This window comes from Myxine glutinosa, chromosome 5, assembly GCF_964187855.1.
Source record: "Myxine glutinosa chromosome 5, kmMyxGlut1.1, whole genome shotgun sequence".
Classification (NCBI taxonomy): Eukaryota; Metazoa; Chordata; class Myxini; order Myxiniformes; family Myxinidae; genus Myxine; species Myxine glutinosa.
In genome coordinates this window covers 39,431,063-39,446,212 of record NC_136265.1, presented here as the reverse complement: position 1 = coordinate 39,446,212, position 15,150 = coordinate 39,431,063, and the positions used below count along the sequence as shown (strand labels likewise).

Genomic DNA, 15,150 nt, shown 5'->3' with positions numbered 1-15,150 from the left:
ATACACATTTATGCCGGGGCGTTTGCCCGGGAAAACCGAGACCGGGCATGCCCGGGTGTCAAGGGCGAGTCCTGGAAAGGCGAGTCTGGACATGCCCGGGCATCCTGGACGCGGCCTGGCAAGTCGAGGCTGGGCGTGCCCGAGCGCTCTGGGCGAGCCCTGGAAAGGCGAGAGCGGGCATGCCCGGACGCTCTGGGAGAGCCCTGGAAAGGCGAGTCTGGACATGCCCGGGCGTCCTGGACGCGGCGTGGCAAGTCGAGGCTGGGCGTGCCCGGGCGCCCTGGGCGAGCCCTGGAAAGGCGAGAGCGGGCATGCCCGGGAAAGACGAGACCGGGCGTGCCCGGGAGGTTCGGGCGTGCCCGGGAACAGCGAGTCCGGGCATGCCCAGGAGAGGCGCGTCTGGGCCCGTCCGGACGAGCCCGGCATGGCGATCGCGCCCTGGCCGCGTCCTGGCAGGTGCAAGGCGATTGTGTACATTCAGCGGGAACCGCTACACACGCCCCTCCAGAATCGACCTGCACCGGCAGGGTCAATTTAAGGGGGGTCCGGATGACCCGGCCGAAGCGACCCCTGGAGGGTCGTAGGGGGGGGGGGGTCCGATCTGGTGGTGGGTGGTCGAGCGGGGGGAACTGTGGACGGGGGGCGGCCTGGCCGCGGAGGAAGGGCCAACCGTGGTGGTCGGTCGACGTCCACGTGCGCCGGTTTGAGGCGGTCCACAGAGATCCGGTCCGACCGGCCGCCGACGTCGACGACGAAGGACTTGTCGCCCCGTCGCAGGACCCGGAAGGGCCCGTCGTATGGCGGCCGGAGTGGCCCCCGGTGCGCGTCATGACACACAAAGACGTACTCCACTGTGCGAAGCGCCGGGGGGGACGTAGGACTGGGGGCCACCGTGGCGGGACGTTGGCACGGGGGCAAATCGTCGGGCGGCCTCCTGGAGGTCCGAGCGCTGGTGTGCGGCGGACCAGGGACTGGTAGAGTCGGGCACGAACTCGCCCGGGACGCGGAGCGGCTGGCCATAGACGAGCTCGGCGGCGGACGCCCGGAGGTCCTCCTTGGGGGCCGTGCGGAGGCCCAAAAGGACCCACGGCAGCCGGTCGGTCCAACCTTCGTCCTGAAGGCCGGCCATGAGTGCGGCCTTCATGGAGCGGTGAAACCGCTTGCACAACCCGTTGGCTTGGGGGTGGTAGGCCGTGGTGCGGTGCAGCATGACCCCCAACGAGCGGGCGACCGCGCCACAAAGTTCGGACGTGAACTGTGGGCCGCGGTCGGACGAGATGTCCGCCGGTGCGCCGAAGCGCGCGACCCAGGTGGCGATGAACGCCTGCGCCACGTCGGCGGTGGTGGTGGAGGTGAGGGGCACGGCCTCCGGCCACCTGGTGGTCCTGTCCACCATGGTGAGCAGGTGGGTGAACCCCCGCGATGGGGGTAGGGGACCCACCAGGTCCACGTGGACGTGTTCGAAACGCCGTGCAGGCATGGTGAAAGGTGCTAGCGGGGCCTGGGTGTGGTGGTGGACCTTGGCCCGCTGGCAGGCCATGCAGGCGTTGGCCCAGTCGCGGACGTTCCGTCGAAGGCCGTGCCAGACGAAACACGCCGACACCAGCTTCTGAGAAGCTTTCCGGCCCGGGTGAGAAAGGCCGTGGATGGAGGCGAAGATGCGGCGCTGCCAGGAAATGGGCACGATGGGGCGAGGCTGGCCCTGGGAGACGTCGCAGAGCAGGACGGTGCCCGCGAAGGGGATGTCGGCCAGGCGGAGGCCCGTGTCCGCCGCCCGGAGGGGCTGCACCGAGGTGTCGGTGGTCTGGTCGGCCGCCATGAGCGCGAAGTCCACGCCGAGGTGGACCGCGTTCGCGCTGGCCCGAGAAAGACAGTCGGCCACGGCGTTGTCTTTGCCGGCGACGTGCCGGATGTCCGTGGTGAATTCCGACACGGCGGAGAGGTGGCGCTGCTGGCGGGCCGACCATGGCTCCGTGACTTTGGCCATTGCGTAGACCAACGGCTTGTGGTCGACAAAAGCCGTGAACGGGCGGCCCCCCAGGGGGTGTCGGAAATGGCGAACGGCCAGGAATAGACCGAGCAGCTCGCGGTCGAACGTGCTGTATTTTAACCCGTTCGGCCGGAGTTGCCGGCTGAAAAAAGCGAGTGGCTGCCAAACCCCGTCCACCCATTGTTCATGGACGGCGCCCACCGCGTAGTTGGAGGCGTCCGTAGTGAGGGCGATGGGCGCGTTGAGCACCGGGTGAGCCAGCAGCGTTGCGTCGGCGAGGGCCCGTTTTGCGCTCGCGAAGGCCGCGTCCATGGCCGCGGACCAAACGATGTCATGCTTGGCCGGCTTGCCCCGGAGGGCCTCGTAAAGGGGCCGCATGAGCTGAGCAGCGCGGGGCACGAATCGGTGATAAACATTCACCATGCCGAGTAACTCTTGTAGGGCCTTGATGGAACGGGGACGCGGGAACGTGGTGATGGCCTCGACCTTGGTCGGCAGCGGCACGGCCCCGGTCTTGGTGATGCGGTGGCCCAAAAAGTCAACGGTCGTCGTGCCGAAGTGGCATTTGGCCGGGTTGACAATTAAGCCGTGCTCGCTGAGGCGACCGAACAGTGTTCGGAGCTGGAGGAGGTGCTCGGCGCGGGACGTGCTGGCGACGAGGATGTCGTCCAGATAGACGAAAAGAAATGGCAGGTCGCGCAGCACGCCGTCCATTAAGCGCTGGAACACCTGGGCCGCGTTCTTGAGGCCAAACGGCATCCTCAAAAATTCGAACAGGCCGAACGGCGTGATGACGGCCGTCTTCGGGACGTCGGCCGCCCGGACAGGTACCTGGTGGTATCCCCGTATCAGGTCAATTTTGGAAAATATGACCCGTCACGCCAAATGGGCGGTGAAGTCCTGGATGTGCGGGATCGGGTACCTGTCGGGGGTTGTAGCGTCGTTGAGGCGGCGGTAGTCGCCACACGGGCGCCATCCGCCCCCCGGCTTTGGCACGATGTGCAGTGGTGAGGCCCACGCGCTATTGGAGCGCCGCACGATGCCGAGGTGCTCCAACGCGTCGAACTCGGCCTTTGCCACGGCGAGCTTGGCCGGGTCGAGGCGGCGGGCCCTGGCGTAGACCGGCGGGCCCGTAGTGGGTATGTGGTGCTCGATCCCATGCCGCACTGCGACGGCCGAAAACGTCGGCCGCGTGAGGGCCGGGAATTCCGCGAGCAGGTGAGCGAACTCTTTCGCCGTCGGGAGGGCGCACGCCAGTTCGGTCGGCGCGGAGCTGCTCATCGTGCACGCCAGGGAGCTGAAGGTCTCGGCGTTGACAAGGCGACGTCGTTTGACGTCGACCAGCAGCCCGTGCGCGCAGAGGAAGTCGGCGCCCAGCAAAGCCATGGGGACGCAGGCGGTCACAAAGGTCCACTGAAAGCGCTGGCTGCCGAAGCAGAGGGTGACGTCGCACGGGCCGAAAGTGCGTATGGCCGAGCCATTAGCAGCGACCAAAGAGGGGCCGCAAACGGCGTCCCGCCTGTCCTGCTCGGAGGCGGGTATGACGCTCAGTTGGGCGCCGGTGTCACAAAGGAAACGCCGCCCGGACGCTTTGTCCCGAATAAAAAGCAAGTTGCCCGAGTGGCCGGCGCTCATGGCTGGGAATGAACGCCGGCCCGGCCGTTTCCCGACTTGCCGAAAGTGCACGGGGGTCGGCACGTCCGAGCCTTGTGTCCGAACCTGGCGTGGTAATAACACCACGCCTGGTCAGGTGGAGGCCCCGGCCGTCGTGTCGGAAGTGGTCGGCGCGGCGTGGCGGCCGCCAGTTGCACCGGCAGTTCGGCCTCCAACCGCGCAGAGCGCTCGGGCGTCGTGGGCGTCGCCTCGGACGGCGGCAGGCTCCAGGTAGCCGCGCCGATGTGTTGGCCCGCCGAGGAGATCTTATCGGCTTCCCTGGCGAGGGCGCGGGGATCGGTGATCGACGTGCCAGCCAGGGCGAGGCGTACCGGGTGAGGCAGCTGGTGAAGGAACAGCTCGCGGAACAGAAAATCCGGAGAGTGCTCACCCAGCAACGAGAGCATATAGTACATGCGCTCGGACGGGCGCGTGTCGCCGAGCTCGGGCAGGTCGAGCAGGCGCCGTGCACGTGCCGCCGGTGAGAGGGCGAAAGCGTCGAGGAGCAGCGTCTTCAGCGCGTCATACTTGTCAGCAGCCGGCGGGTGCTCGAGGAGGCTCAGGGCGCGGGCCGCGGTGGCGGAACCGAGCGCTGCCACGACGTGGTGGAAGAGGGTGTCGTCCGCGGTGATGCCTCGCAGGGCGAACTGGGAGTCCGCCTGGGCGAACCAAACAGCCGCGTGAGCCTCCCAGAAGGTAGGCAGTTTAAGAGTCACTGCCGTGTCCATGTCGGTAGGTCACCAGTGAAGGAGCTGCGCTCCAACGCGAGTCGAAAGAATTGACGCGACCAAAGACGGAATTCGTCCGAGTTGCTTTATTGAAACAAAACAACTCAGGTATTCTCACAAGCCCGTTTATCGGGCAGCAATATATATACACATTTATGTCGGGGCGTTTGCCCGGGAAAACCGAGACCGGGCATGCCCGGGTGTCAAGGGCGAGTCCTGGAAAGGCGAGTCTGGACATGCCCGGGCGTCCTGGACGCGGCCTGGCAAGTCGAGGCTGGGCGTGCCCGAGCGCTCTGGGCGAGCCCTGGAAAGGCGAGAGCGGGCATGCCCGGACGCTCTGGGCGAGCCCTGGAAAGGCGAGTCTGGACATGCCCGGGCGTCCTGGACGCGGCCTGGCAAGTCGAGGCTGGGCGTGCCCGGGTGCTCTGGGCGAGCCCTGGAAAGGCGAGAGCGGGCATGCCCGGGAAAGACGAGACCGGGCGTGCCCGGGAGGTTCGGGCGCGCCCGGGAACAGCGAGTCCGGGCATGCCCAGGAGAGGCGCGTCTGGGCCCGTCCGGACGAGCCCGGCATGGCGATCGCGCCCTGGCCGCGTCCTGGCAGGTGCAAGGCGATTGTGTACATTCAGCGGGAACTGCTACAGTACCCCGTGACATCTGATGTTATGATAATACGGTAGCGGTTGCCGCTGAGCATACACAATCGCCTTACACCTGCCGATGACGCAACCAGGGAGCGATCACTATACAGGGCTCGCCCAGGCTGCCCGGGCATGCCCAGACTCGCCTTTCCCGGGCTCGCCCAGGCCGCCCGGGCATGCCCAGACTCGCCTTTCCCGGGCTCGCCCAGGCCGCCCGGGCATGCCCAGACTCGCCTTTCCCGGGCTCGCCCAGGCCGCCCGGGCATGCCCAGACTCGCCTTTCCCAGGCAAACGCTTCGATCGGCATGCTGCGCCCGGCTTGGGAGGCGTGGCTTCCGGCATGACGTGTTTGATTGTGCTTATATATATTGCTACCCGATAAACGGGCTTTAGAGAGTACCCGAGTTTTCGTTTTACCAATAAAGGAGCTCGGACGAATTCCCGTCTTTTGTCGCGTCAATCCTTTCGACTCGCGTAGGAGCACAGCTCCTCACTTGTGACCCCCAACATGGACACGGCAGTTACCCTTAAACTGCCTACCTTCTGGGAGGCTCACGCGGCGGTTTGGTTCACCCAGGCAGACTCCCAGTTTGCCCTGCGAGGCATTACCGCAGACGACACCCGCTTCCACCATGTGGTAGCGGCACTCAGCTCCGCCACCGCGGCCCGCGCCCTGAGCCTCCTCCAGCACCCGCCAGCCGCTGACAAATATGGCGCAATCAAGACGCTCCTCCTCGACGCATTCGCCCTCTCACCGGCAGAACGCGCACGACGCCTGCTCGACCTGCCCGAGCTCGGCGACACGCGCCCGTCCGAGCGGATGGACTACATGCTCTCGCTGCTAGGTGAGCACTCCTCGGATTTTCTTTTCCGGGAGCTGTTCCTCCGCCAGCTACCGAGCCAGGTACGCTTCGCCCTGGCAGGCACGCAGATCACGGATCGCCGCGCCCTCGCCAGGGAGGCCGACAAGATCTCCTCGGCAGGCCAGCACATCGGGGCAGCTACCTGGAGCCCGCCGCCATCCGAGGTGACGCGCATGGCGCCCGAGCGCCCGGTGCGGTTGGAGGCCGAACTGCCAGTGCGACTGGCGGCCGCCACGCCGCGCCGACCGATTCCAACACGACGGCCGGGGCCTCCACCTGACCAGGCATGGTGTTATTACCACGCTAGGTTCGGACAAAAGGCTCGGACATGCCAACCCCCGTGCACTTTCGGCGAGTCGGGAAACGGACGGGCCGGCGTTCATTACCAGCCATGAGCGCCGGCCACTCGGGCAACTTGCTTTTCATCAAGGACAAAGCGTCCGGGCGGCGTTTTCTTTGTGACACCGGCGCCAAACTGAGCGTCATACCCGCCTCCGAGCAGGACAGGCAGACCGCCATTTGCGGCCCCTCCTTGGTCGCTGCCAACGGATCGGCCATCCGCACCTTCGGCCCGCGCAACGTCACCCTCTGCTTCGGCAGCCAGCACTTTAATTGGACCTTTGTGATGGCAAGCGTGCCCATGGCTTTGCTAGGCGCCGATTTCCTCTGCGCGCACGGGCTGCTAGTCGACGTAAAACGGCGTCACCTCGTCAACGCCGAGACTTTCAGCTCCCTGGCATGCACAATGAGCAGCTCCGCGCCGACCGAACTATCATGCGCCCTCCCGGCGGCGAACGAGTTCGCTCGCCTGCTCGCAGAGTTCCCGGCCCACACGTGGCCGACGTTTTCGGGCGTCGCAGTGAGACATGGTATCGAGCACCACATACCAACTACGGCCCGCCGGTCTACGCCAGAGCCCGCCGCCTCGACCCGGCCAAGCTCGCCATGGCAAAGGCCGAGTTCGACGCGTTGGAGCACCTCGGCATCGCGCGGCGCTCCGATAGTGCGTGGGCCTCACCTCTGCACATCGTGCCGAAGCCGGGGGGTGGCTGGCGCCCATGTGGCGACTACCACCGCCTCAACGACGTTACCACCCCCGACAGGTAGCCTGTCCCGCATATCCAGGACTTTTCCGCCCGTTTGGCGGGGCGGGTCATTTTCTTGAAAATTGACTTGATACGGGGATACCACCAGGTACCTGTCAGGCCGGCCGACGTCCCAAAAACGGCCGTCATCACACCTTTCGACCTGTTCGAATTCCTGAGGATGCCGTTTGGCCTCAAGAACGCGGCCCAGGCGTTCCAGCGCTTGATGGACGGCGTGCTGCGCGACCTGCCGTTCCTCTTCGTCTACCTGGACGACATCCTCGTCGCTAGCACGTCCCGGGCCGAGCACCTCCTCCACCTCCGAACACTGTTCGGATGCCTAAGCGAGCACGGCTTAATCGTCAACCCGGCCGAATGCCACTTCGGCACGATGGCTGTTGACTTTTTGGGCCACCACATCACCAAGAACGGGGCCGTGCCGCTGCCAACCAAGGTCGAGGCCATCACCAAGTTCCCGCGTCCCCGCTCCATCAAGACCCTGCAGGAGTTCCTCGGCATGGTGAATTTTTATCTCCGTTTCGTGCCCCGCGCTGCTCAGCTCATGCGGCCCCTTTACGAAGCCCTCCGGGGCAAGCCGGCCTAGCATGACGTCGTCTGGTCCGCAGACATGGACGCGGCATTCACAGGCGCAAAGCTGGCCCTCGCCGACGCAACGCAGCTTGCTCACCCGGTGCTCGACGCTCCTATCGCCCTCACTACGGACGCCTCCGATTACGCGGTGGGCGCCGTATATGAACAATGGGTGAACGGGGTTTGGCAGCCACTCGCTTTTTTTAGCCGGCATCTCCGGCCGAACGAGCTAAAATATAGCACATTTGACCGCGAGCTCCTCGGTCTATACCTGGCCGTTCGCCACTTCCGCCACCTCCTGGAGGGCCGCCCGTTCACGGCTTTCGTCGACCACAAGCCGTTGGTTTACGCGATGGCCAAAGTCACGGAGCCGTGGTCGGCCCGCCAGCAGCTCCACCTCTCCTCCGTGTCGGAGTTTACCACGGACATCCGGCACGTCGCCGGAAAAGACAACACCATGGCCGACTGTCTTTCTCGGGCCAGCGCGAACGCGGTCCACCTGGGCGTGGACTTCGCGCTTATGGCGGCCGACCAGACCGCCGACACCACGGTGCAAGCCCTCCGGGCGGTGGACACGGGCCTCCGCCTGGCCGACGTCCCCTTCGCGGACACTGTCCTGCTCTGCGACGTCTCCCAAGGCCAGCCTCGCCCCGTCGTGCCCGTTACCTGGCAGCGCCGCATTTTCGCCTCCCTCCACGGCCTTTCTCACCCGGGCCGGAAAGCTTTCCAGAAGCTGGTGTCGGCGCGTTTCGTCTGGCACGGACTTCGACGGGACGTCCGCGACTGGGCCAACGCCTGCACGGCCTGCCAGCGGGCCAAGGTCCACCGCCACACCCAGGCCCCGCTGGCACCTTTCACCGTGCCCGAACGGCGTTTCGACCACTTCAACGTGGACCTGGTGGGCCCCCTTCCCCCATCACGAGGTTTCACACACCTGCTCACCATGGTGGACAGGACCACCAGGTGGCCGGAGGCTGTTCCCCTCGCTTCCACCACAACCGCCGACGTGGCGCAGGCTTTCATCGCCACCTGGGTCGCCCGTTTCGGCGCACCGGCAGACATCTCTTCGGACCGCGGTCCGCAGTTCACCTCAGAGCTTTGGGGCACGGTCGCCCGCAACCTGGGGGTCAAGCTCCACCGTACCACGGCCTACCACCCCCAAGCCAACGGGTTGTGCGAGCGTTTTCACCGCTCCATGAAGGCGGCGCTCATGGCCGGCCTTCAGGACGGCGGTTGGGCCGACCGGCTGCTGTGGGTCCTTTTGGGCCTCCGCATGGCCCCCAAGGAGGACCTACAGGCGTCCCAGGCGAGTTCGTGCCCGACGCTACCAGTCCCTGGTCCGCGGCTCGCCAGCGCTCGGACCTCCAGGAGGCCGCCCGACGGTTTGCCCCCGTGCCAACGTCCCACCACGGTGGCCCCCAGTCCTACGTCCCCCCAGCGCTTCGCACAGCGGAGTACGTTTTTGTGCGTCATGACGCACACCGGGGGCCACTCCGGCCGCCGTACGACGGGTCCTTCCGGGTCCGGCGACGGGACGACAAGTGCTTCGTCGTCGACGTCGGCGGCAGGTCGGACCGGATTTCAGTGGACCGCCTCAAGCCGGCGCTCTTGGATGTCGACCAACCACCACGGTTGGCCCTTCCTCCGCGGCGAGGCCGCCCCCCGTCCACGGTTCCCCCCGCTCGATCACCCACCACCACACCGCCCCCCCCCCCCACGACCCTCCAGGGGTCGCTTCGGCTGGGTCATCAGGACCCCCCTTAAATTGACCCTGGCGGTGCAAGTCGATTCTGGGGGGGCGCGTGTAGCGGTTGCCGCTGAGCATACACAATCGCCTTACACCTGCCGATGACGCAACCAGGGAGCGATCACTGTACCGGGCTCGCCCAGACCACCCGGGCATGCCCAGACTCGCCTTTCCCGGGCTCGCCCAGGCCGCCCGGGCATGCCCTGACTTGCCTTTCCCGGGCAAACGCTCCGATCGGCATGCCGCGCCCGGCTTGGGAGGCGTGGCTTCCGGTATGACGTGTTTGATTGTGCTTATATATATTGCTACCCGATAAACGGGCTTTAGAGAGTACCCGAGTTTTCGTTTTACCAATAAAGGAGCTCGGACGAATTCCCGTCTTTTGTTGCGTCAATCCTTTCGACTCGCGTAGGAGCACAGCTCCTCAATACGACGTTATAATGGACAATTTCTTCTGTTACGAATGTAATAAATTGTGGGCCAAATAATAAAAGTATCTGTACATGCGTCGACATGCATAAAGTAGTTTCAGGAAGTATTCACACCCCCTCGACTTTTTTCACGTTTTGCTGTGTTACAGCCTGAACTTAAAATGGATTAAATTGAGTTGGTTTTTTTTGTCACCGATCCCCCAGAGTTGGCAACGCTATACGGTGCCAGCTGGCATGACTGTGTTGCAGTGGGTTTCTGATTTCAGCGAGCGTGTAAAGCAATTGCAGAGCATCTCAAATGCAACAAGTGCAGGTTATTAATATACATAAGTGCAGGTTATTACACATAATACAGAAGTATTCAGCCCCCAGAGTCAATACTTTTGAGAAGCACCTCTGGCAATGATTACAGCTTCAAGTCTTCTTGGGTATGTCTGTACCAGCTTTGCACATCTGGATTTGGGGAGTTTCTCCCATTCTTCCTTGCAGATTTGCTCAAGCTCTGTCAAGATGGATGGGGAGCGTCGGTGAACAGCAATCTTCAAGTCTTTCCACAGATTCTCCATGGGATTCAAGTCTGGGCTTTGGCTGGGCCACTCAAGGACTTTCACGTTCTTGTTCTGAAGCCATTCCAGTGTTGCTTTGGCTGTATGCTTGGGGTCGTCATCCTGTTAGAATGTAAATCTTCGCTGCAGTCCAAGGTATTTTGACCACAGTCGAATTTAAATCTTAGCGTCCGGGGCGAGTCGAGCGCTACCTCCGATGAAGAGTGGGGGAGATAAATCACAGCACGTGATCGTTCGTTCCTCGGTGGTGATTGGATGAAACACTCCACACATCCCAATAACGGCAGAATCAGAGAAAAAGGAGTGGCCTCACCTTTGCCATCTTAATCATTTTCTTGGCGATGTCCAAGTCTCCCTGGTGGTTCTGCCCTATCTCTGCGATGATGAAGCAAGGATGGTCCCCGCCGATCAACCGGCCAGGGCAAAGCTCGAACTCCAGAGGCATTTTTTCCTGCATAAATATATAATATGAATAAAAATGAATGAACGTAGAAGTTTTCAATAGCTCCATTGACAAACTTGTCAGTTATTTTAAACTTAATCATCAGGGAAAATTCACTATAATGTCAAACTCCATGGTTGCAATGTCCTTCAGAAGGAATATTGAGATGCATGTCCCATATATTTGACAGCATTTCCTTAATTTTCTTCTTCAAAAATACACCGTTAAATACTAAACTGCTACTGACCAGCTAGGAAAGTGTTATCTTCTGGGGAAAAGATAGCTTAACAATGTTCGATCTTAGTGGTATTGTCGTAGGAATTGTAAGCAAGATATTAATTTTTACAATGTTTCTTGATTGAGAGGTAGCAGGTGTGTTATCGCCAGCATTCTGACCAAATGATTTTATTTCTCACTGAATCAAGATAGAAATTGTGTGCTGAGTGCTCTTACAGAAACAGTCTTGCTGACAAACCAAGGCAATAATGAATGGATTGATTATTGCATCCGCCTGTATATATATATATACTAGCTGAGGTACCCGGCTTCACCCGGGTTGAATAAGAATAATACAAATATATGATGAAAAGAACATGTATATTTTAGAGCAATATCACAGTACATTTCCTACATGACGTTTTTTCAATTTTCAATTTCTCAAAACCTCTTGGTATACAACATTTCTGGTTTTCTTACTTGGTGCCAAGACATAAAGATTGCTTGGTTTTCCAACCCTCGAGCAGCCCACGTACGCCTGGCCATGGGCAAACACTTGTTCTGTGAAGTTCAGGCCTACAACCTTCATTGATTGCCCCTGCACCCTGTTGATGGACATAGCAAAACATAGCCTGATGGGGAACTGAATCCTCTTGAAGGAGAATGGAAGGTCAGGTGGAATAAGTGGTATCCTTGGAATGAATACTTTCTCTCCTCTGTATTGTCCTGAGAGGAAGGTTGCCTCTAGGACATGCGGCATCATTTGCTGGATTGTCAATTGTGTTCCATTACACAGCTTTGGTGGATCAAGATTCCTTAGAAGCATGATTGGTGCTCGCACCTTGAGAATCAACCTGTGTGTTGGGAGTCCTTGAAGCTGACGACTGTTGAGAAACTCAGTTGGGAGGTTTACTGCCTGATCTGCATGTCACTTTGGCAAGAGAATCATAATTTCTTTCATGACCGGGCAGCGAACGTCATTATGTGCAACATTACGTCACTCCTACGGACGTGAAAACATTTGTTTTCCTTAAAAATATATTTAAAATAAATAAAATAGTACATAAATTAACAATAAAAGAAGCTAAAAAACAATTTAAAATACAATAAAAAGCACATTTAAAAAATATAAATATGTACGTACAGTATACTGTACGTACGCGCAACTGCTGATTCTCATTCAAAACAGAGGCGACGTACAGTATTCCTTTACTGTGTCTGTGTTAGCCATGGGTCCGAAGAAGGATAATGCTAGTGTTTCCAAGCGTAATGTGGTTACGATGGACGATAAGTTAAATCTGATTAAAAGGTATGGAAAAGGTGGAAAAGTGTCGGTGATAGCGCATAGACCTTATCGCGAATCGGAACCGCAATGCGTCATGGGATCGGAAAGGGGCAATAGCGCCGCCACAAACTACACCATGGAATTGCAGCTGGCCCGGTTTTTTAAACCATTGATATTAAAATAAAAAGTAGCCTATAACCACCGGAATGTTATGCTGATTCCGAATCTGTGTCTAAAACTTTTCTCCGATGTGTAGTTCTTGAGATATAAGCGGACATCCAGACAGACACACACACACACACACAGTCACTCCTCCTTTATATATATACTAGCTGAGGTACCCGGCTTTGCCCAGGTTGAATAAGAATAATACAAATATATGATGAAAAGAACATGTATATTTGAGAGCAATATCACTACATTTCCTACATGACGTTTTGTCAATTTTCAATTTCTCAAAACCTCTTGGTATACAACATTTCTGGTTTTCTTACTTGGTGCCAAGACATAAAGATTGCTTGGTTTTCCAACCCTCGAGCAGCCCACGTACAGCTGGCCATGGGAAGTACTCGGCATTGCCGGGTGGGGAAGGGAGGGGAGGAGGAAGGGGAGGGGAGGGGAACGGGGGGAGAGGGGAGGGGAGCGGGGGGGGAGGGGAGGAGAGGGTGGGGAGGGGAGGAGAGGGTGGGGAGGGGAGAAGAGGGGGGGGAGGGGAGAAGAGGGGGAGAGGGGAGAAGAGGGGGGAGGGGAGAAGAGGGGGGGAGGGGAGAAGAGGAGGGAGGGGGAGGAGGAGAGGGGAGAAGAGGAGGGAGGGGGAGGAGGAGAGGGGAGGGGGGAGTTGAGGGGGGAGGGGGAGGGGAGGGGAGGGGGGAGGGGAGGGGGAGGGGAGGGGGAGGGGTGGAGGTGAGGGGGAGGGGAGGTGAGGGGGAGGGGGGAGGGGAGGTGAGGGGGAGGGGGGAGGGGAGGGGAGGGGGAGGAGGGGAGGGGAGGAGGGAGGGGGGAGGGGGAGGGGAGGAGGGAGGGAGGGGGGAAGGGGGAGGGTGAGGGGGAGGTGAGGGGGGAGGTGAGGGGGGAGTGGAGGGGGAGGGGGAGGGGAGGGGAGGGGGGAGTGGAGGGGGAGGGGAGGGGGGAGTGGAGGGGAAGGGGGGAGGGGGAGGGGAGTGGGAGGGGAGTGGGAGGGGGGAGGGAGAGGGGGGAGGGGAGGGGGGAGGGGGAGGGGGAGGGGGGAACGGCTAGCTTGGCAAGCGATAGCAGGCTTTTTACTTTTATTTTTACCTCAATGAGGGCTATATATATAGTCCGTACTTGGAGCCTTCAAGTTCAACATAAAGTTTTTTAATCTATCTATAATTCCAGTAATCTCTGTGTGTGTGTGTGTGTGTATGTGTGTATGTCTGTGTGTTTGTCTGTGACCGCTGTTTCTCGACAACCACGGGTCCGATATACTTGAAACTTGCCAGGTATATTGCTGGGGACCTGAGGATGTGCCTTTTCAAGGTTTCATATTAATCGGACAAGTAGTTACCGAGCTATGTCCAAAAAACGATTCAACCAATCAGAGAGCAGCGAGCTATCACGTGTGCTGAACGTGGCGAACAGACTCTGCCTCGGACGGCACATTTGAGAGCGTATTCATTTATTTCACGTTGGCAAACTATGTTGGCGTTAAACTATGTTTTAAAACTAATTAAAACTAATTTGCGATTCATCGTAACTGCGATATGCGACCTTCCGGAGCTCCTGTGAGAGCGTGCGCCATTACGGATAGTAATTCAATTAAAAACATAAAAACATTGTCCCAATTCAGTCAGAGCGAAGGGCGTTGTTTTAAGCGAAGAGCGTTTTATTTTTCCCCTAAAATTCAGTCGCCGGACGGTGAAAGTTTTTTTTTTGGGGCAGCTACTGGCAGCCACGTACGGCCAATCACAGGACACGTTGTTGTGTCGACGTGCCGTGTTGTTTTCCCTCGCGGTTTGGAATGTTTTTCCTTTTCATTTTTTTTTCTCTTCTCTTTCTACTTTTCCTTGCGATTAAATTGCAAAAAGCCAAAATGCGTTGGCGCTAATTGAATAATTGGGCATTAACACTAAATGGCGAATAATCGTAACAGCGATATGCAAACTTCCGGACAGTGAAGACTTCACTTCCGGCCTTACGAAAGTGCCGACTTACTGTCTCGATTGTATCTTCCCACTGTCTTATTGTTAGATCTATCTATTCTATCTTATCTATACTTACCGTCTATATACTTACTGTCTATCTTATAGATAGATTGTAGATAAAGACAATGCCCCAATCGAGTCGTCGTTTACGAGAACGAAGGAACGAAGCTGCACGTAGTGCACGCGCAATGGAATCTGACGAAGAACGAGCTGCTCGCCTGGCACGCGACGTTACGCGCGTGACAAGGCGTCGTGCAGCTGAAAGGGATGAAGAACGGACTGCTCGCTTGGCAGACAACACTGGACGCGTGACAAGTCGTCGTGCAGCTGAAACGGATGAAGAACGGACTGCTCGCTTGGCAGACAACACTGGACGCATGACAAGGCGTCATGCAGAAGAAACGGATGAAGAACGCGCTGCTCGCTTGACACGCGACGTTACGCGCGTGACAAGTCGTCGTGCACAAGAAACGGATGAGGAACGGACTGCTCGCTTGGCAGACAACACTGGACGCGTGACAAGGTGTCGTGCAGAAGAAACGGATGACGAACGGACTGCTCGCTTGGCAGACAACACTGGACGCATGACAAGGCGTCGTGCAGAAGAAACGGATGAGGAACGGACTGCTCGCTTGGCAGACAACACTGGACGCGTGACAAGGTGTCGTGCAGAAGAAACGGATGAAGAACGGACTGCTCGCTTGGCAGACAACACTGCACGCGAGGCAAGGCGTCGTGCAGAAGAAACGGATG

General features: G+C 59.2%; 2 protein-coding genes across 4 annotated transcripts in view; one reads left to right on the top strand and one right to left on the bottom strand.

Moving 5' to 3' along the window:
- The window catches only part of LOC137427663 (N-acetylneuraminate-9-phosphate synthase-like), a 247,858-nt gene that overhangs the window by 11,807 nt on the left and 220,901 nt on the right, over window positions 1-15,150 (bottom strand). For all 3 annotated transcript variants that reach the window (XM_078777935.1, XM_068117297.2, XM_078777936.1), the window contains one exon: window positions 10,606-10,743. In XM_078777935.1, the coding sequence (XP_078634061.1) occupies window positions 10,606-10,743 (138 nt within the window). The remainder of the gene's footprint in view (window positions 1-10,605; window positions 10,744-15,150) is intronic.
- Window positions 1-15,150, top strand: part of LOC137427662 (N-acetylneuraminate-9-phosphate synthase-like) — a 444,861-nt gene that overhangs the window by 239,747 nt on the left and 189,964 nt on the right. The window lies entirely within an intron of this gene.